A 27696-nucleotide genomic window follows, 5' to 3' on the forward strand; every position below is an offset into this window, starting at 1 on the left:
TTTAAAAATAGAATATAAACAAGTAGTAATTCACATTAAGACAACTGCCACAGCAAAACTTATCAGAGAAAGTGCTTTACCTATATGAAATACCTAAAGTCTACCAAGCAAGCTCTAAAGTTCTCCAATTTAAAAGGGGTAGGGGTAGAAACAAAAGTACAAGTGACATCCAATAATTTGAGAGCATTCAAGAAATCCAGATGTGCCATGGGCCTCAGCTGATACTCAGATCAGCTTCATCTGGAGAGTCATTACCCCTAAGTAGGATACAGCACACCATTTCAAAGAAGTAACAGAATAGTTAATTTACTTATGAATTGCTTTATTGAAGATATAACTTATTAAATTTCATGTTTGAGGTGTAAAGTTATCTCAGACTAAAAATTAACATGAAGGAAAATACAAGTAACACAAATCTACTTATCTCTACTGGTGGAACTGAACCTGTGGGATGCTATTCTTTGAAGATACGGAATTCAGACTGGGACTGAATAAACAGAGGAGACAGTAATAGAGTACTTCACAGTAAAATACCTCTTTATTAGGAATATATTTAAAACTAGCTTTCTATTTCAGGTAAGAAAAATAGCATTCTGACTTTCAGCCAGTGCTGATTCTGGTCATAAGCAATATTCTAACAGTTATTTGCATGTTGTTGCCCATTAACAGTTCTCCTAACTGTCCATTCCCTGTCTTTTGTTTTCATCTTGTTCTTAAGTATGTTAAAGAAGTTCATCAGACAAGGTTTGTATTTAGATCTTAGTTCTAAGACTGACAGACTGACTTGACATTGACCCAGCATCTGTCATTAGCTCACACACAGCTTTTATAAGCCTTCTTTTAAAAAACACCAGGGCTCAAAAGCTGATCTACAAAGACAATTAAGAGGGCAACTATCCAGGAAGACTGTGGTAGAACAAATCCCACTCTTCTGCTATACAGTTTAAAACTGTAAAGTAGCAGCAATTTCTACACCCCTTTATAAGACAGCACTGAAGAACAGAATATAGGGGTATTGCTATTACAATTTGAACAGTAAACAACACTGTACACACATTTTTATACTCAATACAATTCTAGAATCTTTCTCTTGCTATGCTGCAACTTACCAGTTTAAGGTAATTAATTGGATCATGCTGTAAACAGATATAAAACCTTTGTGTAAGCTTTCCTGGTTTAGGAGTGTGCATAAATATCTGCCTTCTACAGAAAAATGATTTTTAAAAAATGCTGTTTAATTTTCCATCCATAATTAGGTAGCATATTTAAAAATAGGCTTTTATCCACTTAAAAGTGAAGTCCATGCATTTCACAGAAGTGTTATACAGCATTATAGTAAGTCTGTGTTTTTAGGTACCTGATGTCCATTTTCAATAAGATATATCGGACAGGGAAAGTACTCTCCAGACAAATGCATTACTTTCGGTCCTGTTAATTTCTTCCATCCTCTGTAGCCAATATGAAGTTAAAGGATACCTGTTTTAAGTAGACTTCCATATGTAGATGTTCCTTAAATGCAGATGGAAACAATGGATGCTGGTATTACAACAACCTCCAAATAAATTGAGAATAGGCTACAAGTTCTGGCTATTTTAAGCAGGATTTAAAAATTACATAGAAACACCAAAACCAGGATTCATCAGGAAGTAATCTGATACTCAAATAAATAGAAAATTTGCATTTTAATGTCACATTGAATTTTAGTACATTTCAATCCAAGAAAAAAAATAAACTGACAGACACAGTAATGAGTACAGGATTATATATTACAATATGCCTTGTTATAATACATTTGTGGCTTTATGATAAAAAAAAACCTCAAGGGCAGATGGAGTTTGAGCTCATTTAAGTAACTGTCAGGAACAGAGCATTAAATGCATTTCTGAAATAAGTATTTTTATTTAATTTCAAAATCTTGAAACAGCATTAGACCTTGGCCTTCCCTTTAAAAATGTTTTCTTCTTGTTAACACAGAGCCAGCTAAATAAGTGTTCTCAAAGTTTTAAACAGAACAGAAAATGCTTTTCCCAATTTTGCAAATAATGAAAGGACAGGTGATTTAAAAAACAGCACCTATGGCTAACTCCATGTCAACACTGACCTAGAACTGCACATTACTGATTTCCACAAGGAATCCGGCAAATTCTGGTAGTTGTCCATTTCACATGAAAGCATGAGAAAGGGCTGTCATATGCAAAAATATTTTTGAAACTGTTCTTAACATGTGATCAAAAACTAAAGGCATGGTCTCTTCATTATTTAAAAAAAAAAAAAAAAGGAAAGGTACAAGAGAAACTCTAAAGGAAGATATTCAGCTATACTGAAGTTACAACCCTCTGAAAAGAAAGAAAGAAAAGGGAAAAATATCAATTTGCTAAGCTTTGTGCTCTAACCAAACTACTTACAGTGATTTTCAATGGCAAAAGCCCATGCTGACTGGGTGATTTGACAGTTCCAAATACTTTTTGTAATAATTCTTATTTGTATACAAGGACACTAAAATGATCCAGTCATGCAATGTTCACTTTAAGCATTCTGCATCTCTTTTCCAATCTTATAGCTAAGGATCTTGTTCCAGTCAATCTTGGTGCGGGTAACTGGCAATTGTCGACGTAAGGCCTTGAAGGTAGTGTCTGACATAGTCTGATAATTCTCACTGATAGCAGTCTGTTAAAGACAAAGTCATACAAAACAAAGACACATGAAGAACTGAACTAGGACATTATATAAAAAGTTATTGAGTAGTCTGTTACCTTTTCAAATAGCTCAATAAAAATATGCTAAATTGTAATATATGTGTATGAAGGGAAGCTGTTAAATTGAAACTATGTGAAGATAATTAATCAAACAGATACAATAAACCTGGCCATAGCCAAAGCGTTTCAGCAAACCACAGTGTGGTTGGTCAGCAGCATGAACAAAGTGTTGATTTGAGTTCGCTTATGCATCATTATTTCAGACACTCCAGTGTTTCCTCTGTGGGGATGGCAGTTAGGCCACAATATTGCATCAACTTCAGCATGATGTATATGATACTTAGTAAATTTGTATAAAAGACCTCCTTTATAAAAACTGACAGAACACTCTGTCTGAAATTTACCTTATGTTCAAGAACTAAATGAACGTGAATCCACTTTTGCTGAGGACATTAAGCAGTTATGATTTTCTAACTTTAAAATGACCAATTGAAATGGATCATGCTTATAGTCCATATTTAGAAAAGCTGTCTAACAAAGTAGCCTCTGAACAGAACCTGTACAAAAAAAAAAATCCACTTAAGGAATGAGTTAATGCTGAGATTGAAACAGCTGATATTTGATCACACTAAAGACTTCTCTGCTCTCAAAAAAATAATTTCTAATGTAATGTTAAGTAGGTGGTGCAATCACCAGAAGGTATGGAAATGGAGGATACTACTAATAGCAGCATAAAATATATTTATATTTGTATGAAACTGCATTCTCTTAATATCAAAAGCTTGCTAATTATAGCCAGCTTTGGTAATGTTATGCATGTGGATAAGTTGGTTGGTTGTTTCCAACGTACCTGATACTCATTTTCTGCAGCCTCTACGATTTTTATAAATTCCTTTGCTGTCTGGGCTTCATTCTAGAAAAAAAAAAATATCTGAATTAAATTGGATGTATAGCATGAATTTACGACCACTTAGATAATGTTTTTTCCCGTACTTATGAATGACGTCAGATAGACTCCATGAGAACACGTGGTCATTTAGTGCCTAAATCAAAACTGAACAAAGCATCCATACAAATGGCATATGTTACATTATTATTATATTTGTATTGCACTATTATGTTAAAAAAATAGAAATGGTCAAAAGCAACAAGCATAAAGATCATCATGGAGCTCATAAAAATATTTTGATTAAAAATTGTTTGGTACAATTAAAAGACGTATGGAACAGAACAGTATTTGGGAACATGGCAATGCACACACAAGTCTCTAAAAACATGCAAAGTTGGGATATTAGCATTATCAATGTTAAACTTCCAGTTCAAATTCAGGAAAGCTTAAAGAACATCAGCTAACACAGAAGTATGCAGAACATAAACAAAATACTCAAACAAATTTGTTCATCTCTAAACAGACCAAGCTGAGGCAAACACTTTATAAACCTGGACTTCTAAAATAGCCCCAAGCACATCTTGCAAAAATGATGTCTTGCAAATGCAGACCACATGACAACATCCAAATCTCATGCCTGATAAACAGTTTCCTGGCTTTGATCTGCATCCTTAAGTATGCAACTATGTATTTCTTTTAAAAATAAACCCCAACACATTGGCTAAAGTGCTTGAAAGAAGTCTGAAGAAGAATGTGAGGGTTCATGAATTTTGAAACTTCCAACTTGGTGTTGGAGACATTCCTAAGGGTGTCTTTGCAGAAGCTCTTAAAAGTACCGAGTGCTCTTGCCCCATGTGATCCCTTCCTTGTTCCTGTGTGGCAAAGACCAGATGGCAGCTTCAACTACGTGTTCAAACTGAAACTGTATCTAGCAGCAGCGAAAGCACTCCTGGACACCACAAAGAAATAAAGGAGAAAGTAAACACCAAGTAGAACCAATAAAAGGGGTCTGACTTTTCCATGAACTGAGGCAATTACTCCAAAGGCTCTGCTAATAAAAGGTAAAATTAAGGGGTAAGATGTCTTAATTACCTCAGAGAGTAATTAGAGATAAGGAAGTAAACTCCAGCAAAACTTGCTTAACTCTACCAATGAGAGAACTGGAGTCATTTATATCAGTTGTGTCAGTTGTTTGGACTCCTTTTAATCTACCTACCATTCCTTCTTTGTGAAATAAAATCTTCTATAACCTCTGCTCCTTAGAAATCCCAAAGGCAAGACTAAAAATTGGTAAGCAGCAGGTTTACTTCTAGCAGAAGGTAGGAAAATTATGTAGATGTTTTTCTACTCACTAGTCTTCTACTGCGTTATTAAATTTCAGAACAGGATAATGTTTATTTCCAATGGCAAGTGAAGCAAAAGCTATTGAAAGGAGAACTTCTTTCATGTCATCTTTCCTGAAGCAACTCTCAGTTGAATTAAAGACTAAACATCCCTTTGCTTAGGGGGTGAAAAGCAAATTTCCATCTGCAGCTCCAGAAGTGTTATCAGATGGCACCACACTCCCCCTCCTGTATGATGCTACTGCAACTGGAAACCCAGCAAGCCTTTCTTTATATGAACAATGTTTTTCAATGATGAATTCAGCTTTTGAGCCAAAATGTTCACTACAAGTCATTATCATTAAAATACTTTTACAATTTCCCTTTGCCAGTTTAACCTCACTGACTTAAGTTTTGTTAAAGAATATGCCAACAGAAAATCTTACTGTTTATAAACACAAGCTGCAGTAGGCAAAAGAAGCATTGTTTCAAAAGCAGGAGTTCATGTTGCAACATTACCCACTCTTTATAAGGCTACATCTGGTACTATTTCCAAACAATTTTTATTTCTACCTCTGCTCCTCATTACTGTAACAATCCATTTGGAAATAAGTTTAAAAAATGATGACTGAAAGTGTGTTATGCTTCTCAAGCTGAAGCATCTCTGAAAGGGCTTTCTGTACAGAAAAGCAAGAGGCTGATGGCACCAGTTACAGATAGCAAAGAAATGAAGGGTAAATACCCATTATTTATTCTTAACTGGTGGCATTTGTTTATTATTTCCAGCATACTGGTTTTCTCCCAGTGAGCAACAGAGACAGACTCCTAGAGATTGTACTACTTAAGTGGGTTATTATAACTTATATTAAAAAAAACACCCCACTGTATAGGTCCCTTTGCAGACCAAGGTTTAAACACAACAGAAGTGCAGAAAGACTGATTAAACTAATTGAAGCTTTATAATAAAAGCTAATTTAGTTTATATAAGCCACATGCAAGCATATATTAAAAAAAAAATTATAAAGCAGTAACTACATGTTAGGAGAAAATGGTAAATATTGCCTATAAAATATTTATAAATTAGAACACTAATTCCCATCCATGCAGAAGAACAAACTGGCCAACAAACTTAGGAGTTTTTTTTAAGCTTGCTTCTTGTTTTAAATTAAGAAGTCATTTCAATATACACATTATGGTCTTTGAAGCTCACTTACAGACACTGTTAGAGAATCCTGTATGTCTTTATGGCTCACCAGCTGAACGTTACCATCTTCGTAATAGTGAACCTACAGAAAAAAATCAAAGAATCTCACATTAAATGTTGTAGAGCAACAACATACAGGAAAATCAAAGTCCTGCATGTTTATAATAACAGCAAACCTAAACAAATCAAATAAAATGTTGCAGAACAACGTAACAGATTAGAAAACCAAAATGCTGTAGAAGTTAAATACTGTTCATGAGGAATAGCAAAGAAACTACTCTGAAAATATTTTTGTGTTGATGTGCCTTAAGTAGTACTTCACGCAAAGAAGTTCAGGTTCTGATTAGCACCATGATGAAGACAACATACTATTTATGAAACCTTACTAGAAACTCTTGAAATGGTGAAACTGTATTTGAGAATAGTTTTGGCAAGGCTTCAGGATACCAACAAGTTGTTTTTCTGCTTCACTGAAACAGTAGGGACAGTGCAACATCAAGCTTCCCTTTACTAGGTATGCCTGTTTTGATACTTTCCTCTATTGGATGTGGCTCATAACAAAAGCTGCTATTTATCCAGAAAAAGGAGCTTTTTTGGGAGAAAGGTTGCCAAGGTTAGATAGCAAAGCAGAATGAAATCTATTTACTCTTGAAATACTGTATCTAGAGAACAACTTCCTTGATTATTTTGCAGGAGGAGGAAACCAGTAAAACTCTACTGAAACTAACTAGTATTTTTAAATTCCATTGAGAAGGATCTGAAAAAAAAACAGTTTCTAATGCAACTGCTGGAAAACTTAAAAAATAGGAAGCATATAAAAAGTTAGAATAGGACAGAAGTTACACAGAAGTTACAGATAATCATTCTGCTTAAATATCATAAACAATACAGAAGTGCTATGCAGCTCATGGACATTTAAAAAGGCATCTTTAAAGTCAACATAGTAAACACAGCTGATGTTATGAAAAACTGAAACATTTGTGTCTCACCCTATTAGGCAAGGTAACATTTTAATTTGGAGATTAATGCACAATACTGTAATTTCATATACATTATGGTCATGTGTGCAAGAGACCTTCAACTTCATGAACTTCAGTAGAGAAAATAGGACACAAATACAGCTATAGTATCTAAGCAAAAAAAAAGATAAATGGTTTCCTCTACAAGAGAAACATTACTTCCCATGATTTGTCTTGGATTATTATTTTGCTTATTGCCCAATACTTGTTTGATTTGAAAATAAGTTTATTAAAAAACATTTCTGGGCTCTTAAAAGATAGGTGAGAATTGCTCACTCAGTGCAAAACTCTGAGATGCAGCAGAACTGAGAGAAATATCAATCTTCCTCTTTTCTGTCACAATCTACTACAGAGGACCAAAACCTCCCCTGTGCTCCGAGGCCAACATCAGCACAAACATCTTATCTGTCTCACTGAGTCATATTCTTGGCAAACACTCAGGCCTAAAAACTCAACACAAGTGAAGAGTGAAATCTAATTCTGGGATGGGTTATCTTATACAAAATACACAAAGTAACTGTTCTGTACTATACCTCACTGCTGACATCCTTACAGAATGCTAGGTCTGGGCTCAGAAGACTACAAGAAGGATGATATTTTATGAACAGAACCTCTTGAAAAGATTAACTAAAGAGGGATGAGAATAACAAATTATTTAAGAGATAAAATTAGTAACCAGTACACTTATCAGTTGTTTTCCATGCACAATTGGAGCACATAAGGCACAACAGGGATTTAGTTTTAGTAAAAGGTAAAAAAAATGTAATAAAAGATAAAAAAACCAATCAACCAAAAAACAGTAAAAAAAAACCTTGCCGTTTTCCTCTTACATATAATTAGAAGACAATTAAACAATGGAAAAGATTAAGACAGTTGAGAATCTCCTACACTAGAATTTATTAATGCTTAAAAAAAGGGAAGAAAGTGTAGAAATGACCTTAAAAATACCGAAGATAGCTGAAGACAGTAGGTGATGCTGGAATTTACCCCAACTTAATCATAATAATCTATCACAACAACCACAATAGTCTTACAGAAATAGGCTCTATTGCTGTCAAAGATTCTGCAAGTAACACTGAGACTTCAGTATTCTGAAATCTCACTTATGTGAGTTCATATTCTAGATTATTTTGCTCCCAAATAAATTGAAGAAATTGTGCACAATTTCTAAAAATATGAAACTGAGTTCAAAATTCTTTGGTGAAACCAGTTCCTATATGAGACTGCATCACTCTCCAGAACACAGACTTTAATCAAATAATGACTTCATTAATTACATGAAATAGTGATAAAAGGCAAAATCAACTGGTGTCCAACTCAAGATGCTAATTAAAAGCTGACTAAACTCCCTATTCAGGCTATTTTTCTAGGCTACTTGGCCAACCCTTCCCAGAATTAGGTAGACTGCCTGTTCTGGAGTATCTCTTAAGACACTTAGCCAAAAGTGCATTCTAATGGAGAAAATGCTTGCTTTTCTGCAAGCTGGATTGAAGTGAGTTTATTTAGAGTCGCCAGGAGTCTTGGGATGCTAGAAGTTACTTAGGAGCACAAATGCTTTAATCTGTCAACATAATGTCCAAATGTTGACTATCATTCCAGCTGTTATAGGATTTGCCCTAGAATGGAAAATCAGATTCAGTCTCCCACACTCGTGTGGATCTGAACACAGTTACCACATCCTAAAATAATTATGGCTAGCAGAACAATTCATTGCATCTGCCTTCTGAAGTCAACTCACTTAGCAGTAAGGAAGTGCAAAACTCATAGAAGTGTGAAGAGAGCAGGAAAAGGGAACTTGATTCCTCATCTTATAAACATGTAATAAAGTACTATGCTGAAAGACAGACTGCACTAAGTTTCTAGCCCCTGACCACAGAATTGTTTTTAAAAACTCAGAAGTGTGTACCCAATCCAGGAAGTTAAAGTCCCCCTGTCTAGCACATGATACCCAGACTTCCTCTCATCTCAAGATTTCTGCATTCCTGCTTGGACTCCTTTCTGAGTGCCCTATAGCCAACAGGAAGATTCAAAAATTTCAGATGGCAGAATGACTGAAACTAAATTGTTGCTCCTTCTGAACAATAGGGAGGGTAACATGAAAAAATCCTACTATTATCAACTAAAAAACAAATCTGTTTCAGAAAGGGCCTACCCTCACAAAAGGCTTGTGCCACTGCCAATTCAAGAAACAGGAAACCTAAAACCTCAGTGAGGCACAGGTAAAGGTATATGCTGAGCTGAAATGAATACACCTTCTGTAGTCTTCTGCATTAAACACATATTTTGTGTTTGTAAGCATTAGGTAAATACGCAGTTAAGTCACTAACGCTGCACTGAATGGGCATCTCTGCTTTGCTTATTTGGTCTCCAAATTCTCTTAGAATACTTAATACATTGACCCAAGTCTCCCTTGATAATAACTGGAGACTTTACTGATCAGGCCACAGTTTGAGATAAGCATACCTGAATTTTCAAGATGCCAGCCACTTGAGTGGTTGAAGGGGTAATTGTAAACTTCCATTCTGACCTCCAACGGCCATTCCTTAAAAAAAGTAAAACACAAATCAGATGTCACCACACTGGTTAAATTAAAACAACCCAACACACAAGTGGTAGTCAAAGGAAAACAGAGAATGAAGTATGATGTACAACTACACATGCACAAAATTTTTCCTGAAAGATTTGGCCTCATACTATATCAAGAAGAGAACAGTCTCCCAAAATACTTAACCTCAGCTCTAGATATAGACCAAGAATATTTATTGGTAAGGACCTTGTAACAGTAGGAACTTCATTTATGAAAATACCTAAAACCTCTAAGCTTCCTTCCCTCCTTAGGTGTATATGTAGACAATATTTTGTTTCTGGGACCCAGATGACTTGCCAAAGTCACACTGCACGCACTTCAAGCTGTGAAACTTGAGTGAAAAGCACATTAAAGTAGCAGTAATTTCCACTATGCTGAACCGTAACTAGGTCTTGCAGCTCCGCTAGCATTTCTGTTCCTGGACAACTATTTCCTTCCAGCTTTCTTCTACAAATGCAGTATCTTTGCCAACTTGCTTAAAAAGGGAGTTTCAGACAACTGGAAAACAGATCAGGAAGACAATAGTTTCACCTGACTTCTTTCCTATAGACTAATGAGGTTAGTGGATTAGAAGGTTAGTATATTAGAGCTCTATTAAGAATGCACTGCACCTGTTTCGATTCCTCCTTTGTTTCACATAAGGAAACAAAGCTGATACTACGAGTTCCGACCCTACTAATGTTAGGTAGCTCCAGTACATTCAACAAAGAGAAAGAGATGAAGACTTTGAAATTAACAGCCACTAACAGATCTATGTCAATGCATCGTAGATATTAACAGATTCCTGCACTGCCATTCAGTACCCATAGGATTACTTATTATAATTTCAAGCAGATGCAAAATAGCAAACTGAGTAACAAAGAAATACATTTCTTCAGACAACTGCAAGTATTAGCTATTTTTAGAAGATACTTTCTTAACCCAATTCCAATACTGTGATATTTGTCTCAACTCTGGCCAGTTTCCTGCAAAGAGAGATCCAAGTTCACTCCAGACTGTGGAAAATGTCTTTCAACAAAGTAAAGAAAAAAAAAAGCCACAGTTTAGAAGAGGTCCTTTCATCCTTTATCTACCTCACCTAATAATTAATAATTAAATTAATCTTTGGTGACATTCTTTCTCCAAGGCATGCCAACTAGAAGGATCTGTTCTTTTTGCATCAGTCACAAAGAAAGTAACACAAGCATAAGCAACTGTGGCAGGGAAGACAGGCATGAGTATATTGGTACCAGTGTGGTGAACTGAAAGTGCATAAGGCGTTTTACAAAGTTCACCAAGTTCTATAAAGGAGTTGTGTATGTGCAGTCTGCCATTTTACTTGCCACAAAGGAATGTTTTGGCAGAAAAACTTGAGGTGGGGTAGAAGGAGAAGAGTCACGTGCAACCTCCTTCTCTGAACTAAGCATTATCAATTGAATGGTACTAGTGCAGTTATTCAGTTTGCTGTATTTTACTGTATTTGTATCCATGCGGAAACTTACCAAAAATTTTTTGCTTGGAACTGATGGCTCTCTATGCATGCAATAATGGTCTGCTGTCCATCAATTGTTTTACCATACACCTTAATTAGAAATGAAACAACACAAAACCAGGTTTCAGATACTGTCTTCCTCAAACTGTTTAAAGGAATCCAGTAATATTATTATTACATAAACAGTAAATTTTAATTTCATAGCCAGTATGGTTCTTATGCAGTATTCAATACAAGAAATACTAAACTGGACATTACAATACAGAAAAGATTAAGATTAGAAAATTTGAAGTTAGAGCATCTCAACTGAAATTTTATATGCTGTGAACTCATTTTTAAGTCTATAGCAGTGACTACTGTGACAGTATGCAATACCAGCTGGGTTTCAGATACAAGTAAATGACAATTTCGGCATTTACAGACTAGCAAAAGGTATTACAAAGGTGAGTTAGGTCCTTTGTTCTGCTTTATCCCTAAAATCAAATACTACTAAAAATTACCTCAATGAACATGCAACCTGGTTTGCTTTAAAAAATCTGGAACTCATCTGACTGCCTAGGAATCCAATCCAACTCAATTTCTTTCCTAGTTAAATCTTCCATCAGGTTAAGCACAGGAGAGCAATCGTATCAGTTTGCTGAATTTTAGTCACAGGGCTCCTATCAGAAAATGAGTACTATTTTTGTCTAGTCTGAGAGGTTTTACTTTAAGAAGTTGTTTGAGCCTGCTGATTCTAGTGGTAAAAGTCTAGCGCTTCAATATAGAAGAGACATGATGGAGAGAAAAGAGTTTGATTTACTGACAGTTTTGTCAGTAAACCAAGACAAGACACATATTTTTTTTGCATTTTTAAGTACCTAGCAGGGTAGCCACAATCAACACAATCAGCCAACAGCAGCCTACAGAAGATCTTAATGGTTCAAGAAATTTAAATAAAAGTTCTTCAGAAAGAAGAGTAAGTCTTCATTATGATCTGCAGCAACCACCTACTAGTAATCCAATAGCTAAAATAATAAACTTCTGAAGCTTTCCTTCATTTCTCTGTATGAACCCTTTTGACAAGACTAAATTCTTTACAGTCAAAACTGCTTATTTTCCTGCTTTACAAACAGTTACTTTTTTTGAAAGGTTTCTATCCATAGTGGTACAGTAGTTATATAACTCAGAACTTACTGTGCAGACACCATTTGGGTAGTGTTCTTTCACATATGCTTTCATTGCTGTTTCAACTGAATTTCTCCAAGATTCTATGGCATTTTCAACTTCATGGGGTCTAGCATCAGTAGCCTCCTTTCTTAAGTGATCAAATTTAAATGAAATCTTGTTCTTAGGATCCAAAAATTTTCCATTTCCCAAATCACCGTGTTCTGTTATCAAAACCTGCATAATAAAACTCTAGTTAATAACATTTACTACTGAATAAAGAGGAAAAAAAATATACCATGCCAAATCTAATTACATCCTACACTTAACTGGAGCTTACTCATATCCAAAGACTCACATTTTAAACAAAATACGCAGATGGCAAGAATGGATAAGGCTAACATGACACACTGATTAAAAAAAGTAAATCCCACATCTTACCCTCTTTACTGCAGCACACAATGCAATGTGGGAATTTATGTTTTCCAATACTAAAGATGGAGGAAATTGTTTTTACAGCTTTAAATCAGCTCGGAGAGAATTTAAGCTAACGACACAGACTGAAATGGCTCTTCAGGTGCTCTAAATGACTAAGTTACAGATTTGGAGGCCAATAATCTGTATTTTGGCAGGGAAGATGCATTTCTTTTCATTTTCTTGCTAATGTATGCTCTGATACCAGAAAATCTTTAAGAGTTTAAGGAACATTGCAAGTACTTTGTTGTTTTCATACCTGTTCATCATAACCGTCAATTTTTACTGGAGTAAACTGGTCCAAGTTGTACTGTGCAAATGCACTACAAGAGAAAAACAGAACAAAACACCACCAAAAGCTTGTATCAAACACAATCTTTTCCCTTTGTAGCTGTAAGAGATTTAAATAATAGGTAACAATTTGGGCAATGACACATCAAAAAGTGGTATCAATGCTTCATTATTCAGCATGCCCAAATGCTTGGAATCACCTTGGTTAATTCAGTGCTCATATTACAGATTCCAGTCATCATTACATAATGATTGATGCTCAAAAGCAATCTGATATAGACAAACACATAAGCTTTGCACTAACTTGGAGAAACTGGATGAGCAGATAAAGTTTGAATTGCACAGCGATCCAATCTACTAAAACAGACAACTGCATTCTTACAGATGAAACAAAACTTGGCATAAAATACAGTAGGCATAGTGTTTTAATATAAAAGTAGGGTCTAAGGAAGCCTTATTTTACAATGTTCAACGCCTATAACATAACCAAGAAAACAGAAAATGGAATACCAAAAGGTGGAGACTAGTTCCAAAATCCAGGTCACCCCTTTCCAAAACAATTGCTCTAATCTCATCTTTGCCAAGAATTTAATCTTGATCAAAGATGCACAACACACACAGTGTTACTATCAAGCACACATCTTTTTTAAACAAATCACTTACTGACAGTGAAAGATGTACAGAAAAACATTTTGCTTTTATGCAACGGAATATGTGGCATCTGGTACTTACTGGGCTGCTCCTTCCCTGAGAAGATTGTCATTATTAAGCAGCAACCGAACATCTAAAAGGAAACATTTACAACATAAAAGTACAGTTAACTCATTAACTTGTTCTAGTCACCTAACAAATGTCAACACACTGCACCCTATACAGATTACTAGGTAGGAAGTTTATTCCTTCATATTCCCTTATTTTGGCTGAACAAAATGAGGCAAGTAGTACAGAAATGGATCCCTGCCAACATCATCTGATAAGCAAATGTAAGCCATATTCTCCAGGCTATGTGACAGCTCCAGGCATCTGTCAAACTAGTTCTTAAGCGAAACTCTGAATTAGAATAGCACAGGATTCAAACAAGTTCACTGTTAAGATGTAAACTACCAAATCCCTCATACGTTATATATAGTAGTGGTTACTGTATTTTGACAACACTGATATGGTAGGTGTTATATTTTATTTTTCAAAGCCTTACTATTTTTGCTCTCTTTCTTTAATGACACTTAGTAGTCAGAACACAATATATCGCAATACCACTTCTACCATCATACAAGAAACCAATGAATACAGAATAAAGTCAATACTCTCCAAAATTGACTTTGTGTTTACTGTGCAGTAAATTGTTGTTTATGTACTGAACTTATCAGCTTCATTTTTACTATGCACTATTTTAATAATAATTTTATGCACAGATCATTAACTGATCGGTAGTCTCACTAAAACATTTTAAACTCTTATCAAAACTTCCGAAGTATCATGCAAGTGAAAAAAACATATTCCAGGATACATTTGAAGTATTTGTCTTCAAAAACCCAAACCAAAATGACAACCAAAACACTTCATCCCACATCAAAACACCACTGCCCACCCTCTATTCTAAAAAAAAAAATAAAAACAACAACAAACCCACCACAAACTCAAAAATCACCACATCAAACAGGCAAAACCATAATTTACAGACTTAGAATTTAAAGTTTCCTAAGAAATCAGTCTGAATCTCACTGAACACTGGTTACATTTATGGCAAAGTTTTGTTACGTGTTTTCAAACATATTGTACTCTGTTACTGAGCAATTAGTTTCAACTACAAAACAGCTTATCAATAAAGCTTACAGAAATACTGCTATAAGAAATTGTATTAACTTTCAGGGAGCTGGGTTAAATGAGCAACTCATCAACAGTTCATTTCACAAATACAGTATGAGCTAAGTTTAAATAATAATAAGCTCACAGTTTAAGTGAAAAACAAGATGTCCAAAACCACTACTGTCTTTAACAAATTTAACCTCTCTCAGCCTGACACTGACTAGAAGTATACTAAACTTGCTTCTTAAATAGCATCAGAAACTTTTGTAAGATACAGCTAAAAACCATACACTTTCTTATATATGTATGCCCATGTATCTTGATTCAAGACAAACACAGCAATTTTTAAAGAAAAATCTTAGGTAAAATTCAGGCAACAATGGTTGAAAGAAGCTAATTTCCAGTTTCTTTTCACTCGTACCAATAGTCAGTAAAATTAAGTGTGCCCAGAATTTAAGGTTTAATAATGTTTGGAGAAGATTAATATTCTTTTAACAACTATCATGAAGTAGTAGTCCTTTGCATATTCAAGATTCTTCTTTTAAAAACCAGACCATTTTCATTTCAGCTAGTTCAATTTCTGTTGAAAAATATAACTGACTATCAGAAGATTGAAAAAGGAGCATACATGGTTCTTCTAAATGAAAACCCTAGCAACTGTTAATCAATGACTGATTAAAACCAGAAAGAAATCTTATTCTTGCATCACAAAGTGGCACTTCCCTCCTTTTGCATTTAAACTCCAAGCTGTCCTGTGACTGTAAAGCTTATTGTGCCAAGCTACAAAGCAGTTCTTACATCGTGAGCTGCTAAAAGCAAAACAAAATTCGTGAGAGTAATCAGCAACACAATTTTGGAAACAGATGCCTTAAATAAAAGGACAGAGCAGATGGATAACTCACCATTGAACACCTCATTGAATTCCCCAGGAGGAGCATGAATTATGAATTTCGCTGCTATACGCACCTTAAATACAAAAACAATTGTGACTGCATATCTTACATTCATTTCTATCCAAAACAATGATGCATTGTATAGTTTAATATCCAAACATGAAACTACACACCTCCCACTGTTCTATATATTGTTCATATTATTTAAACTACTTTGGTAAAAAAAATCAGAATGTAGAGTTCAACCTCTTCAAACACAGTAGAGACTATATGCAATGGAAACAGAACAATGGAGTGACTCATGTTCTGTATTACTGGTGACAAGGAAAGACAAGATCAATATTTTATTCACAATCTATCTAAATTTTTAGTTCATGGATGCATGGGAATTAACACACATTCCAAGACAGTCAAACACTGTGATGATGTAATTTTACTACACATCCAATGGTTTTAAACTTTCCAAAAGGCCCACAACTAGGCAGTAATCAATAGAATCATAGAATGGTCTGGGTTGGAAGGGACCTCCGAAGGTCAGCTATTCCAATCCCCCTGCATTGAGCAGGGACATCCTCCATTACATTAGGTTGCCGAGAACCCTGTCGAGCCTGACATTGAATATGCATCTCCAAGGATGGGGCCACAGCAACCTGCTCCAGTGTTCCACTACCCTTATGTTAAAGAACTGCCTCCTAATGTCCAACCTAAATCTACTCTTCTCTAATTTAAAACCAATAAATTACATAAAGTTAAAAAAAACTTTGCAGAGACACTAAAGTAATGTCACTGCATCTACCTGTAAGGCCTCTCTTAGTAGCATGGTATCAGCAGACAGAAAAGGACACCTAGAGAATTTAATTCAAGTCCTCAAGCATTTGGCTTCAGCTACAACTTTTTGCACATAAAATACAGCATTAAATCAATACTACCACAAAAAGTACACACACCTGCCTGTGCTTTTTCCCTCCTGCTTAGACAAGCAAAATTTGAAAGTTTAATTTTCCTTTTCCCCTGACATGTTGTTCCCTGAACTGATTTGCTACACAGCTGCAGTAAGCTGTGCTTACCAAAAGAACATAAACATGTTCGGGTTTTGTTTTGTTTGCTTGGGTTTTCTTGTTTACTGAATGGGTTAAGAACTGGCTGGATGGCTGGGTCCAGAGAGTGGTGGTGAATGGTGCCACTTCCAGTTGGCAGCCAGTCACTAGTGATGTTCCCGCAGGGATCAGTGTTGGGCCTAATCCTGTTTAATATCTTTATTGATGACCTGGATGAGGGGATTGAGTCCACCATTATTGAGTTTGCAGTTGACACCAAGCTGGGAGCAGGTGTTGATCTGTTAGAGGGTAGAAGGGCTCTGCAGAGGGACTTTGACAAGCTGGATAGATGGGCAGAGTCCAACAGCATGAGATTTAGCAAGTGAGTGCCAGGTTCTACACTGTGGCCACAACACCCCATGCAATGCTACAAGCTGGGGACAGAGCAGCTAGAGAGCAGCCGGAGAGCAGCCAGGCAGACAGGGATCTGGGGGTACTGGTCAACAGCCAGCTGAACATGAGTGAGCAGCATGCCCAGGTGGCCAAGAAGGCCAATGGCATCCTGGCCTGTATCAGACATAGTGTGGCCTAGAGGACCAGGGAAGTCATTCTGCTCCTGTACTCAGCACTGGTTAGGCCACACCTTGAGTACTATGTCCAGTTCTGGGCCCCTCAGTTCAAGAAAGATGTTAAGACGCTTGAGCGTGTCCAAAGAAGAGCAACAAAGCTGGTGAGGGGTCTGGAGCACAAGCCCTATGAGGCATTTATAGCTCTCTTGATACGATGTCACTATCCCAAATACATGATACTACCAGAACCATAGTTGGCATTTCCAGCACCTTCAGTTAAGCTTCTATGGGAGCTTCCTGTTTGAAATGCAGCCTATGCCCAAGTTTCAGACAATGGTCTCTGGGAGAGGTGGTTCTAGCTTAAGAGTGTCCTGAGAGATTGCTTAGCTGCCTCACTGTGGATGTTCAAATATCAATGAATTCTCCCCATCAAGTAGCCCTAGCAACTTACTGCTAACAGCATACCACCACTCAGTGGTGAAGCCCATTTAAAATGATCCACTTTTCTTCAACAGTTAAACCAACTTATCTGTAGAGATGACTATCTGAAAATACATTTCCTCAACTCGTCCTACAAGAACCTCATATTGAAGAATTAAATCCCACAGTCTTGCTTGGGAAGTAGGAAGCACTTACAGCTTCTTTATTGCCTCTGAGTTTTTCCAGAAATAAATTCTCTGAAGGAGGCTTCTGTTTCCCAAAGCCAGAATAATATTGAAGGATAAATGAATACTCATAAAAAGAGCTTCAATGAGATGAAGATGTCCCCCTTTTGCCAGTAAAAAGTCACTGGCTCAACTATCAAGTGAAGAAGGATAATTTAAATAAAGGGATAGTCCATATAAAATAGGGTGTTTACGGGCTTTCTTAAAAATAGCAAGAGACATTTGTAATATGAAGCAACAAGCAAAAAACTCAAATGCAGCACAGTCCAGTTGAGATAGGATTTTATTTTTGCTGAAACCTGTTTAAGAAAACACAATCACATGCATTAGTTGAAACCAATGCTGGTTATTCAATACATTGAGACTTGTAAAAGTCAAAACACAACATAGTATTTTGAAAATCTAAATGACTTCACATGCAGTACAAGAACTTTACACATGTATCATCAAGCAACAAAAAAATAGGTTACAGTTGGGTATTCTTCCAGAAGACACAAAGCCAAGACAGAGAGAAAACCTGAAGTTTCTGCATTCACTACTCTAGTTGCTCCCAAAACACCACCTAAAGTTTAAGACCGTGTTTTATTGATGTAGCTTCCAAAATATGAATTACACACACAGTTTCCAGTTAAATGTCTGCAGAGCAGCTTGCAAGAAACTATAAACTTCAGAGTTCACTAACATGGAATATCTGATCATTGATAGTCCACAAAACCCAGGTCTTGCAAACAGCTTTTATCACAAGCCTATATAAAGAGTTGTGCATTTACTGAAGCAAACCATCACGTTTCTGTGAAATGAGACTTCATGCAGATTTGAGCATTAATTCCCCATTGCAGGAGTTCTCTTTATCTAATTTTCAGATATACACAAGTCACACTCTTGCTTGAATGTTAGTCTTGCATCAGTACATAAGAGAATGTGAAATATACTTACTTAATTCAAGTGAGGCCAAATGCTACCCATCATATCAGTTACAAGCTTTTTCATTTTATAAACTATTTCAATTAAGGTAAAACTTCAGACTGTGAAGTTTAGTGAAAGATAAAAGGATGAAGTTGTACTGGATGAGCATGGACATGAGGTCTAATAATGCCAGATTCTTCATTCTACTAGAGATTAAACCAATTAGTCTATCAACAAATGCCAACACTAGGTTACTACAGTATTTGCAGCTTTCAGATTACATAAGCACCAAGGCAGCAATGCACAGAATGCTGCCTTGTTTTCATACTTCTGCCTTTATTTCACAGAATCACAAAATGCACAGAGTAGGAATTTCTTTCAAGGTGTGACACCGAACAGATACATTGAGAAATCCCACTACTCCACCTTTCCCAGTGTGAGACATCTTAAAAGAAGTTATATGCAGAGACTTCAAATGCCCCCAAACTACTCTTCCTGTCCCTTGCACATTTTAACAGTCCAACCTTCCCTGATGCATGTGCCTATATATGGTCATGAATGTGCGCTTGCAAAGTGCAGGGACTCCCACAATGCCATGCCAGTATCAGCTCCACTAAGATGTGCTAATTTCTTATAATCAGCTAGGGGATCCCTAACAGTAATATGGACATTAAAACTTAAGATAGCTTTTCTTCCCCTCTCCTCTTCCCCCTTTTCGATTTTACTTAAATACTGCTGTACTTGCCAGGAACCCTAACAGTACACTCCTTCAGTCAACAACCACGCTGCATATGAAAAACATGCTGATAAGAAAGACACTGTGAAACCACATACTTTGCCATTACTCTTTCTTACCCATCACTTATTTCAAGTTCAGTTGTGAACTCCTTGCATCAGGGAGACCTACCCTTCCTCTACATTCCTAACAAGTAGAAGTCAACTGCTCTAAAAATTAAATAGTGATGTGGAATTTAAAACCTTTTTTTAACCTAAAAACTACACGATAATATGGAGGTGGAGGAACAGAAGGCACCCACAATACATCTCCACTCAAAACCAATTTTGCTGCTAATTACAGGAAAAAAACAACCCAAACATAAACCAACCAACCAGACACAAAAAAGCAACAGATCTTCTACCAGTTACTTTTACCAGTGAACCTTTAACATCTGCAAACAAAACTTGCTTTTTTTACTAATTTGAGACTAGTACAGTTCTCTTGCAGGAGCAAGGCATTGTATATGATGCATTTATATTCTGGCTTCCAGAGAATACCTTTGCTTCCTTCAAAAACAAAACAAAATTCCTACTCACAGGAACCTATGTTTGGCAAAAAACCAAACAGATACTGCATTTGAAAGAAGGGAGTTCTTTGGTTCTGCTCTAGGAACACAGAGCCCAGAGAGCCTGGTTCCCAGAGTCATTCCTTCTGCCATAGTTTTTGTTGGCTCAGGAAACCTTTCTGCAGGCAACTAAGCAAATGGCTTTGTCTTGATCCACTGAGCTGTATTTACAGGTAGCTATAGGGGTTCTCACAATTAGCCTGTAGTTGCTGAAATATTAATAGTTCAACTGATTCAAACGAGATAAGCTCCAATTCTTTCAAGACCCTGTAATTCACACTCACAATAACATGTAAGTCACTCTAGTATCTTGCTTTCACTACCAACTACCCATAGGGATACTGGACAAAAGACTTGTCCAGTTTTACCGAGTTCTGAGTTTGATTCAAACTCATGGTCTGAGTTCAGCATAGTTGGTATTTTTCAATATGCAGCTTTAACTTCTAATGAACAACAAAACTGCTCTGACATCTACCACTCAAAATTAATTTTACATTGATACATGCAGGACATCAAGGAACACAGACAAAGGTTCAAATGATCATTTGCAAGATGCAATGCCTGATGATATGTCAAACATCAACATAGTTTTTGAGTTTGCAAACCCTTCAATGTCTAAAAAATGTAACTATCTTCTCCTTTGGACAGCAGATACTTAGTATTACTGGCTCAAATTACTTATTAATTCTTGGGTTAGATACTTCCCAGGATTTTACACCAGCAATTGCAATGTATCTTTTAAAATAGAACAGGAGCTAGGGGTATTTCCAAAGCAGCACAAACTGACCTACTACTGCGTTGCTGCTGCCACCAAAAGGACTGATCTCCATGCCTCCTCCCAAATAACCCTGTGATCCACATTTACAAGCTCCTTTGTATCACCAGTGCTCACCTATTTACGTGAACATCCAGAGAGGAAACTGATCCAGCTAACAGCTTTAGAAGGTGACAAGAATACAGCAACCAAATAACTTAGAGAGAGCTTTAAGTAATTACTGCTTCCTGTTGCTAAAAGTTCAGTGATGTGAACAACCCTTCAAATGGTATGACAAGCACCGAGAACATATATATGAGAAAGGGATTATCACATCGGCAGCAAACTAGCTTCTCAGCATCTCATGAAACCTCTCCCATATCCATGGATATAATTTCAAAGGGCATTCCAAAACAATGCAGCATTTCACACAAACATGGAGCAAAGGCAGTAACTCTGATAAAAAAGAAGGAATTAATATAAAAAATTAGTGTTGTAACTGCTTTCCTACCAAACTCAACTGGAAAATGTGTAGTACTCCATTTACTTCTGCTTCTTGAAGAGATGAGGAAGAAAACACTGCAAAAATGTGGTTCTGTGGCACAGGAAAGGAGGGGCACATTCCATGCCTATGGCTTTGACTGAACAGACATTTCCTTCATAATAATGCCTGAGGCTGCATTGCATCTGTAGAACATGTGTTTTCCTCAATTATTTTTAATATACAAGTATTTAAGTGTACGTAACAGGACGAGCACTTAATAGTGATGCAAAAAGTAAATCCTACACAGCATGAGGTATTCTAATTCCATTCCTTCTATATGAAAACTTGGATAATGAGATTTATCTTCACAAAAATAACCATTTTGAAAGATGTCAATTGTTTTTAAGGCCCCTGAGCAGCATATATAAAATAAAATTTTCCATCTTAAATCACTTTACATATCATATATTAAGAAGAAAAATCTGAAAAACCTCACCTACAAAAACTGGAAGTGAATACTATATTGTGCTACCCAAGAAAAAAATACACTGAATCACTACATAATGTGGTTAAAATCCCTTATCCTACTTTTTGCTGTCTGCCAAAACTGAAATCACCCAAAGATGGTATTTCATAGCAGAACTATATGTTGATTACTGTGTTGGTGGGCAATACAGTCTTATTTGTTATACCACAAACTATAGTCTCTTTCATTACCAGATTTGACAATAATTCATTTTATTACTCTTTATTTTTGGTTCACTTTCTTTCTCTTATCTACTTAAACTATGTGGTTTCCTGACTAGCAAGCTTATGCGGAAGCTCTGCAAGCACAAAAGCAGCAAGAACAGGTCCTTTGATGGTCCTGAGGTGCCACTGCATTGTAAATACTCTATGACATGGTAGAAGTCATTACTAAATACCTACCTTCTTCAAACTACTAATAACAGATGACTATATGAACTGCAGTTTTATAGATCACTGATCTTAGAGTAACAGGTTTCCTTTTTATTCATTATCAGGCTTCAGATAATTATTTTTAACTTGTCTAAAATCGAATTTTGAATTGCTTAGTAACTTTATACAAATGTGTACAGAGAAATGACAAGTAGTACTGGATGCAGGGTCCAACAATTAAATATTAGAGAAGTTTCTGATGATAGGTGTAGTTCGTCACTGCAAGACGTCACCCACAGAGTCTGTGGACTAGTAAGTCCCCAACCAACCTGATGGAAGCTGGCCCACTTTGGCCAAACAACATTCAAGTTACCTTATAAAGTTTCTTCCAGACTGTATGACTCTACAACTAGATGAATTTATTAAATGCAGTTGTACATACAGTATATGATCATTTTTCCAGCATTGAACACTTTTGTAATTTCTCAGAGATTCGTATTTCTGTTCTTTCCTTTAATCTTAAGGGTATTAATGCCTTTATTTTTCACTGTAATTAGTCCTAACTCAAGACCACACACTGTATCTCAGGTTATACATAAAAATCTTAATCTTGGAAGAAGTGCTATATAAGAACTGCACATCAGTCTGAGAAGCACTCCCAGCTTCCTCACTGTCATTAAAGAATTTCGTCAAAATGTTACTGAAGTGTAATAATTGAGCTTAACCTCACCTTTGTAAGAGGAATTCCTTGGTCACAACTTCTTCTACATTTTACTTGTGGAAAAATGTTAACAGTTTAATAATGTAGCAAATTAAGCAGAGTATTCTTGAACAGCAATCTAGTTATTTCACATTTAAGTGAAGTTCCTTTTACTTGAACTGGCTAAAGCACTTCCAGTTTCATTCAGAATTTACATATAAACAAGAGCCAGAGAGCTCACAAGGGCCTCTTGCTAGACACCTTAGCAGAGCCGCACTTTAAAATATGAAATAAAAGCATATGCTGATCTAATATTAAGGACACTAACATTAAAGACATTTGCAAAATTTTACCTTAGGATTACTGCATAAATTACAGTGCAATTATACTTAGAAAAGGCTATTCAAATCCTGCTTCTAGTCCCACACATTTTGCTTCTAACCATCGATGGTCTCCAAGTCTCATTCAAGGAAATTCTAAAACTCAGAATTTGAGATCCTTCCAAAATGAGTAATTTAGAGGACAGATTTTTAAAAAGTAAATTTTTTGTAAAAAATCTCTGCTAATGCTTCCAAAGACATTTCAGGAAAAAGGGTTGTACTTGCATTAAGGAAACACTTAAACCTGACCTTCCTACACTGGTGGGCTTGTACATGCCAGTGCAACCTGCTGCAAACATACAGCATTTTACAGACAAAGTTACACACGAGTGAATTCATGCTACTGGCATAGACCTTTCATCTTATAGCACTGACTAAAGAAACAAGTTTTCCTTAAACAGTCTGACAAAAGTACACTACAGACTTTTGTTGGTGTAAGGCAGCCACTTTTATTACTTGAATTTGTAGGTTTTGACAGCAAATTTAAGTTATGAGTGTACACCAGGAAATCCCTGGAAGCAATGCTGGCTCATTTTCACAAAATGGGACTACTTCCTCATCAGAAGAAAAGTTTTGCTCTAATTAGAGAAAGCTGACCTACTGTTAAACTCCACCTTCCTGAACAAGTGGAACTACTGAGGTATAACCTTACTGAAAGTGGTGTATTTCCTTTTTGTAAAACCATGTTTGACAATTCCTGTATTTATATGCTGGACATTTTAAGAAATGCAAGAGCTAATTTTGCACTTAAAAAACAATGTATTACCCTTTCCTATGAGGATTCTACCCTTTCCAACTCAGCTATTTAACTTCTGTGCTTTGTGGTGGACAGGTTTCATGTTTAACACTAAATGTCTACTTGAGTCACCAAAAATGGACTGAATGCTAATTTCATAATTATAGCTTTCATATTCACATTACGATGTCCCTTAAAAATATTTTAAATAGGTTTATTAGTTTGACACAGCCACAGGACGGAAAACAATTTCCACAGAAACTGGAATGCAATTTAAATTAAAAAAGTGGTTCCTGGAGTTTAACAAAACTGTATCCAATATGCTGGACAAATAGATTTTGGGTTTAAAACTTAAGTGATGATGCATTTCCCATCAGAAGGGCACAGAAGTGATGACTTTCCATTGCTATCACTGAAGAGTCCAGGGCTTCAAGCTTTCCACCTCTCACTTCTCATTTTTATTTATAGACTGAAGCAAGTATTTGTCCTCACACTTACTATCATTACTGAAAGATGAGCAAGTCTTCAAAAATCTCATATTAAAATGTGAAGACTGGGTTCAAAACCAGTTAAGCAGTCTTGCATACTGAAATCATGTTCTTTGTCAACTGGCTCTGCTCCTTCCTTGGTTTTAAAGCTTCTTTATCTGGACTCTATGTTTTGCTACTGTTCCAATTAATGCCTTTTCTGTATTGTCAATTTTGCCAAACACTGCAAATTTTTAATCTGAACTACATTACAGCTAAACTTAGCTTAAAGTGACTGCCTGATAGCAACAGGAAGGTATAGTTGCTACAAATGGATGTACTGCCTTTGCAACTTAAATCTACTGATTATACATGAAGATAGACATGAATCAAAGATCTTTCTGAACTTACTGAATCACTACATTAATTGATCTCCTATTTACTTATGCTTTTACAGCATTATTAGGTTATTTTGTTCCCTTTCTTAAATTTCACCAGTTTTAACCAGTGTTCTAAATATGTCTCTATTGATCATCTGTATCAGTGTTCAATACTACCAGTTCCATACCATGGGAGGAAAGTATAATGAAGAGTCATGCAGTTCATTCTCCAAGAAAATGAATGTTTGTCTGTCTGCCTTTATTAGTACATTTATTTATAGTCCCAACTGGGTGGGTGAGAAGGGTGTGCTTTCCAAATGCTATCCAGCTGACTTCTTTTTTTTTAGCTCAGTAAAACCAAATGTTTGAGATAACATTTTTATTGTAAAACGATAGCACAACTTACATGTTGCAAAATTAAATCTTAAGGCACCACAAGAGCTGTCTGGAGATTTGCCAGCTTTTCCAAGACTTTGTAGTGTTATCCATCTTTGCTTTATTACCCAATAAAATATACTACCAGGCTTGGAAAAATCCATACATACAGGACAATCAATTTTCTATGAGACTGAAAAAGGAATCCATTTAAATTTACAATGGAAGGGTGCAGATTCCATTCACTTACACTAAGGCAGGAAGAGTCTCTCTAGAAGGTCTGCATCCATTTTGGGAGAAAAGAAAACCCAGGATGAATAAATAGAAGAAAGTTCAGAACTTCATCAGTTCCAAAAGGACAGGCAGTACTTCTCAGATCATACAGAGGCAAGATAAAACTGTCATTGTATTGGTTACAATTTGACAGGACAAGCAGCAACAGGCACAGAATGAAACACAGGAAGTGCTGTATGAGCATAAGGAAACATTTCTTTACTGTAAGGGTGACCAAGCACTGACACAGGTTGCCCACAGAGGTTATGGACTATCCATCCTTGGAGAATTCCAAAAGCTATCTGCACACAGTACTGGGCAGCCTGCTCTAGATGACACTGCTTGAACAGAGGAGTTGAACAAAACGACCTCCAGAGGTCTCTTCCAGCCTTAACCGTTCAGTGATACCAAGATAACTTGGTCATGCATACATTCTAGGAACAAGGTACTAGATTAGAATTACTTGTATTTTCTGTAACGAGCTAAAAGAATCACAGATCACATATACTTCTTGAATGCATTACTACTTGCACCAGCAGTTAGGAGGCATTTCAATGTGAATTAAGTAGAGGACATGGGTTTAAAGATTTTGGGGAAAAAAAAAAAAAAAGAAAAGTGAGATCTTGGTGCTGTGCACCTCCTGGTGTACCAGTGCATCTCTAGTTCTGAAATGTGGTCCTGCTAACCTGAAACGTGCAGAAAACCTGCCTTATTGCAACTACTTAAGATAGTTTAGACATCTTTCAACTTCAAAGAAGTTTGAAACAATTTTGAAGTCTCCCACACTTAAGCACTCTATAGCTTCCATAGACATAAAATCCTACGTTTCTAAAGTAAAAAATGAATGATACCATGTATGTAATAGGCATGAGCTGTGCACCAGCACCATGTATACAAAACACCACACCCTAGCTCTGAAACAGGCAGATGCCATGAAGCTGGGTCCAAAAGAGGAAGACACGGTGCACTGATAACTGAGGTCTTACAAGACATCCTGCTCCTAGTGAGATTTTTCTAGAAAAACCTGTCTTAAATCTAAGAAGTCTCCAACTGGCCCAAAACGAGATTACACTTACATCTCGTTAACACAGCCCCTCTGCTCCTTGACCTTACACTTCCCCAATCGCTGCCTCCTAACAGGAACTCAAAAAAGGTTCCTCATCTCCACATTCCCCTCCACTCTTAAATCTCCCGTATTCTATCTTCTCCCGGAGCCTAGAGGAGTGAAAGGAGAGGCGACATTTAAGGCCGGCTCTGCTCAGGAGCCAGGGCCACGGAACAGAGAAAGCCCCTCTGTAGAAAGGGCAGAGCCGGTGCTCCGGAGCAGCCAGTTAGCACGGGCAAGACGCCTCGCAAACGGGAAGTGGAAGTGGAGGAAGGGAAGGGATGAGTCCCTCCGTGTCCTTCCTACCTCTGCCTACCGTCCTCCGTTCACCGTTCTCCCTGCCACACAGCGGGCGGGGGCGGCGGCACGCAGCGGTCGTGTCTGCCGCCCCGGAGGCGGCAGGGAGCCGGCAGGACAGCCACTGCCTTCACCGGACACAGAACCCCGCCCCCCGATGGACCCGTACCGTAGAAGGCGCGGCGAGACATACGCCGGGGCTGGCGCGGCTGCCTGGCCAGCCCTCACCGCTGGCCTCCCGGCCGACCCTCATACCGCCCCCCAACTGACAGGCCTGTCGCAGGGCGACGATAAAAATACGAACCACAGGGCGAGAGCCGAGGTCGCCCCACGGGCTCCCGGATCAAAAGGCCGGAGTACAAAATTACGGCCCGACTTGGAGCAACATCCTTAACCACCCCTACCTTCTCCTCGTCAGACAACTGCTCCTCCAGGTCCGCCATCTTCCCGTCCGGCTGCGGCCGCCTCCTCCGTCTCCTCCCTCCCAGGCAGGAAGGGCGGGACCCCCGCGCCACTTGCGCGGCTCGCTGGGG

At 37.1% G+C, this 27696-nt stretch overlaps 1 protein-coding gene across 1 annotated transcript; it reads right to left on the reverse strand.

The window, feature by feature from the left end:
- Window positions 1-380: 380 nt before the first annotated feature.
- Window positions 381-27696, reverse strand: CAPZA2 (capping actin protein of muscle Z-line subunit alpha 2). Its single transcript, XM_009910467.2, has 10 exons — window positions 27568-27696; window positions 15805-15868; window positions 13829-13880; window positions 13065-13128; window positions 12362-12568; window positions 11199-11278; window positions 9594-9672; window positions 6122-6193; window positions 3547-3609; window positions 381-2667 (listed from the first exon to the last, which is right to left on the reverse strand). Exons 1-10 carry the CDS (start codon window positions 27604-27606, stop codon window positions 2527-2529), a joined length of 861 nt encoding a protein of 286 aa, XP_009908769.2. The 5' UTR covers window positions 27607-27696; the 3' UTR covers window positions 381-2526.

This window comes from Dryobates pubescens, chromosome Z, assembly GCF_014839835.1.
Source record: "Dryobates pubescens isolate bDryPub1 chromosome Z, bDryPub1.pri, whole genome shotgun sequence".
NCBI classification, from domain to species: Eukaryota; Metazoa; Chordata; class Aves; order Piciformes; family Picidae; genus Dryobates; species Dryobates pubescens.

What these genes read in the sequence shown, in the direction of transcription:
- CAPZA2 (XM_009910467.2), bottom strand. Translation starts at nt 27,606, where the DNA reads ATGGCGGACCTGGAGGAGCAGTTGTCTGACGAGGAGAAG. An exon ending in TTGACGGTTATGATGAACAG is followed by an intron (nt 12,569 to 13,064) that starts GTATGAAAACAA and finishes TTTATTATGCAG; the next exon opens with GTTTTGATAACAGAACACGG. An exon ending in AGGATTCTCTAACAGTGTCT is followed by an intron (nt 3,610 to 6,121) that starts GTAAGTGAGCTT and finishes TTTTTTTTCTAG; the next exon opens with AATGAAGCCCAGACAGCAAA.